The sequence below is a fragment of the Carlito syrichta genome, unplaced genomic scaffold (genome assembly GCF_000164805.1).
Source record: "Carlito syrichta isolate Samal-C Ts95f unplaced genomic scaffold, Tarsius_syrichta-2.0.1 Scaffold308650, whole genome shotgun sequence".
NCBI lineage: Eukaryota > Metazoa > Chordata > Mammalia > Primates > Tarsiidae > Carlito > Carlito syrichta.
Genome location: NW_007252746.1, coordinates 101,717 through 105,587, shown reverse-complemented (window position 1 = coordinate 105,587; position 3,871 = coordinate 101,717). Strand labels below are relative to the sequence as shown.

General features: G+C 52.0%; 1 protein-coding gene across 1 annotated transcript in view; it reads right to left on the bottom strand.

Moving 5' to 3' along the window:
- Positions 1-343: 343 nt before the first annotated feature.
- The window catches only part of LOC103267973 (forkhead-associated domain-containing protein 1-like), a gene marked incomplete at its 3' end in the record, with an annotated part of 83,596 nt that continues 80,068 nt past the window's right edge, over positions 344-3,871 (bottom strand). Inside the window, exons 15-17 of the mRNA XM_021716262.1 lie at positions 2,604-2,727; positions 1,337-1,496; positions 344-404 (exon numbers count right to left, since the gene is read on the bottom strand). Coding sequence (XP_021571937.1) covers positions 344-404; positions 1,337-1,496; positions 2,604-2,727 — 345 coding nt within the window. The remainder of the gene's footprint in view (positions 405-1,336; positions 1,497-2,603; positions 2,728-3,871) is intronic.

Below are 3,871 nucleotides of genomic sequence, written 5' to 3'. Positions count from 1 at the left end.
CTCCAGCCTGGGTGACAGAGTGAGACTCCAACTCAAAAAAAAAAAAAGAATAGTGGTGTCTAGGCTGAATGATGCCCCCAATGATATCCACGTTCTAATCCCTGGACCACATGACTGTCACCTTACAGGGCAACAGGAATTTGGCAAACATGGTTAAATACAGGATTTTTTTTTTAGAGATGAGATTTAACTGTCTTTCACAGGCTGGTCTCGAATTCCTGGACTCAAGCAATCCTCCTGCCTTGGCCTTCCAAAGTGCTGGTATTACAGGTGTAAGCCACCGCACCCTAGGTTCAAGGCTCTGAGGTGGGGGATTCTCCTAGATGATGAGGTCTGAGCTGACCTTGGCTGGGCAGATCAGGGAAGAAGGAGTAGACGGTGGAGGGACATGGGGCAGGGTCACACTGTGGCGGACAGTAGTTGGACAGTAGCCCTGAGAGGGGAAACCTGATTTAAACGTCACTGAAATGTACCAAGGGGGCCCCCAGTGCCAGGCCCTTTGCCTCACCCCATTGGACTGCCCCGTCGTCACCCCATTTTATAGTTAAGGCCTTGGGCTCTGAGGCATGAGTCTGCCTGCCCTCACAGCTGGCAGTGGCTGAGCCGGGACTTGGCTCAGTTGGTAACTCTGGGGTCTGAGTCATGGCCAGTCCAGCTGCCCACTGAGCAGTGAGGAGGCCTGATGAAGGGAGTTTTCTCAGAAAAATATCCGGGATGCATCAGAGAGGGAGGAGTCAGCAGGGTTCTACCCTATGGATGGGAGGGGGCCCCACAGTTCTTTGTACAGGGGCTGTCTTATGCATGGGGGACCATTAAAAGCACCCCGGGCTCTACCCACTAGATGCCAGGGGCACCCCCCTCACCCCACCCCAGTTGTTGTGACTATCAAATAACCCAGACATTGTTGGATGTCCCTAGTGACAGTGTCCTCTCCTCTGAGAGACAGGGAGTTCAGCTGAGAGCCTGAGGGACGTCCAGGTGTTCGGTGCTGGCACTCAAGAAAGAATGAGAGAGAAAGCCTTTTAAAGGGGAGGAATGGTGCCCTCGCTGTCAGATGGAGAAGGGAGGCAGGCTGGGGGTGGGGGTGGCAGTGGGGCAGGAGCCAGGGAGTCATCTCAGATGTGTTGGATTGGGGGTGTTGGCAGGCCTCCAGGGAGAGAAGGTGGCAGAGAGCAGGACACGCCAGCTGGCAGGGCCAGCCCAGCCCACCCAGGGTCCTCGTGCGAATTAGGAAAGAGCCCCCTTTCTCCTGGTGGACATGGCCTCGACCAGGAACCCCTCCCTGCTGTTCCTGGCAGCCCTGCTGTTCCTGGCAGCCCTGCTGTTCCTGACAGACCTGCCTGCGGGGATGTCCTCTGGATGACACGCATAAGAGTGACAGCAGAAGCCCTGAAGTGGAGAGTTTCTTCATGAAGAAGTAGAGGAGAGGGGAGGACCGGGGGCTGACTGCATGGGAGAAAACACTCCTGCTGGGGACAGGAATAAGTGAAGGGGGACTGCCGAGAACAAACGGACAAATCAGCAGAGAGGCAAGTGCTCCTGGCCGCAGAGAGCCAGAGAGGTGAGAGTGTTCGAGAAAAAGCGTTGGGCAGGCCAGAGACACGGCCCGGAAAACCGCGATGGGCGGTCAGTTACCTGGCAGAGAGGCCAAGACCAAGTAGGACGTTGGCCCTGAAGACAGAGGTTGCCGCATACCTCTTCAGGGTCAGAGGCAGGACAGGAGTAAGAGCAATCGGAGAGCAGAGAAAGCAGTGGCGGCTTCCAGGGAAGATTTATTTTCGCGAGACAGTGGAGCCATCTTGAAGTGCACGTTTGATGACACGGCGGCGTGGCTAAGAGGGAAGGCGAGGATGTGGCCTAAGGACGGGGTCACCATTTGGATCCTGTGCACAGGACCCTCGGAAAGGGCTGGGCAGGGGAGCCGCGGAGGGAGGGGCTGCATCTGGAAGGAGTACCTGGTTGGGGTGATGGAGGGAAGGAAGTAAGATGGCACAGAGAGAGAGAAGGGCGGAGAGCCAAACACGCATGCCCAGAGCCTTGATTTCTAACAGTGCAGCATGGAAGAATGGCGATCATATCATCATAGTAGCTCTCAAGTCCTACACCCCTGCCATGTCTAGACATGGGGCTGAGCATCCAACACACACAGAGGGTGCCAAAAAAGGTATACACATTTTGAGAATGGAGAAAGCTGTATTAAAATTGCAATACTCAATATAGGCTGATACCAAAAGATGAATACATGTCACGTTTGACTTCTGCAATGACAAGAGGTGCTCAGAGTGGTCACCATCAGCGTCCAGACACTTCTGATGATGGCGAACCACTGCTTGAGCCACGTTGACCAAAGTGTCCGCGTGATGGCTGTGCATGCCATTTCAACTTCTGACCCAAGTACCGCCAGTGTTGCTGGTTTTCTATGATCCACCATATCTTTTAGGGTCCCCCAGAGGTAGAAGTCAAGGGGGTGTTAAGTTAGGAGAACGCGAGGTAAACTCAGTCGCACTGTTCTAGTTAAACTGGGCTTCACGAGTCCAAGCCATTTCCCCCAGAAACTCCTCATCCGCTTGTATCCTGTTTTGGAACCATTCACAACACCGTACCCTTCGATCAGGGTCGTCTCTATTCGGTGCATGTAATCATCTTGGGATGAGAACTTTCCATTTCGCTGTTCTAAGAATGCATCATATGCTTTTTCTGCTAACTCCTGTCTCACGTGCACATTGTCTGGTAGACATCTGTGGTAAGTGTGTAAACTGTTCCAACACCATAGCAGAAGAAGCAGGACTTGGTGCTGTGTGAGGCCTCCCGGATCTTCTCTTGTGCACATCACACATAGGACCACGAGTCTTGAACCCACCATGAATGCATGCAGTTGTTAAGCATGTTGGAGATTCTGTTGCAGATTCATGCCTCCATTGGCATTGTACTTCCACAATGTTCTTGAATTTCAAATGCCACTTCAAAATAGCCTTGCATTCCTCACACGACAACCAGGCTTCCGTCATTTCCTTTGACTATCCTGCCTGTCACATGGTGACACTAGCATTCATTTGATGAACGCCATTGTTAGAGCGAATGTCATACTACACATTGCTACCGTAATTCAATTAACCTTCAGAAAGTAACATAACACATAGATAACATCGCTTAAAATGTGTATATATTGCTAGGTGCAGTGGCTCACGCCTACAATCCCAGCACTTTGAGAGGCAGAGGTGAGAGGATTGCCTGAGCACAGAGGTTTGAAACCAGCCTGAGCAACATGGCAAGACTTCATTTCTACAAATAAAAAAATTATCTGGGTGTGGTGGCACATGCCTGTAGTTCCAGCTGCTTGGAAGACTGAGCAGAAGGATCACCTGAACCCAGAAGGTCAAGGTTTGGGTGGCTGTGAGAGTGCCACTGCCCTCCAGCTTGGGCGACAGAGTGGACTCTGACTAAAAAAAAAAAAAATGAATGTGTATATATTTTTTGGCACTTCTGGTAGTATTTTCTAATCATCGTCAACAATCAGCAAGGAGTGTTGATATTTACAGACGAAATGACTGAATCTCACCAAGGTCAGGCTACACAGCAGGTGAGTGGTAAAATCAGAATTCAGACCCGGGTCTGTCATTCTCTTTCCTAAGAGATTGGAGGCTTGAGAGTAAGTAAGGCTTGCACCGGCGCACTGGGAGAGGCATGTCCCAGGGACAGTAAGATGGCGGGACGTGGGATGGCCGTGACGCTGGCTTGGCCCATGGGACCTGGCGAGTACAGGGATCCATGGTGGCCCTGTTGGGATGAGGCTGTGATTTCGCTCAGCTGCAGCCTGTGGCTCAGGAACCAGAAGGGAGGATCAAACCAAGGTGGGCTCCAAAGAACTCGG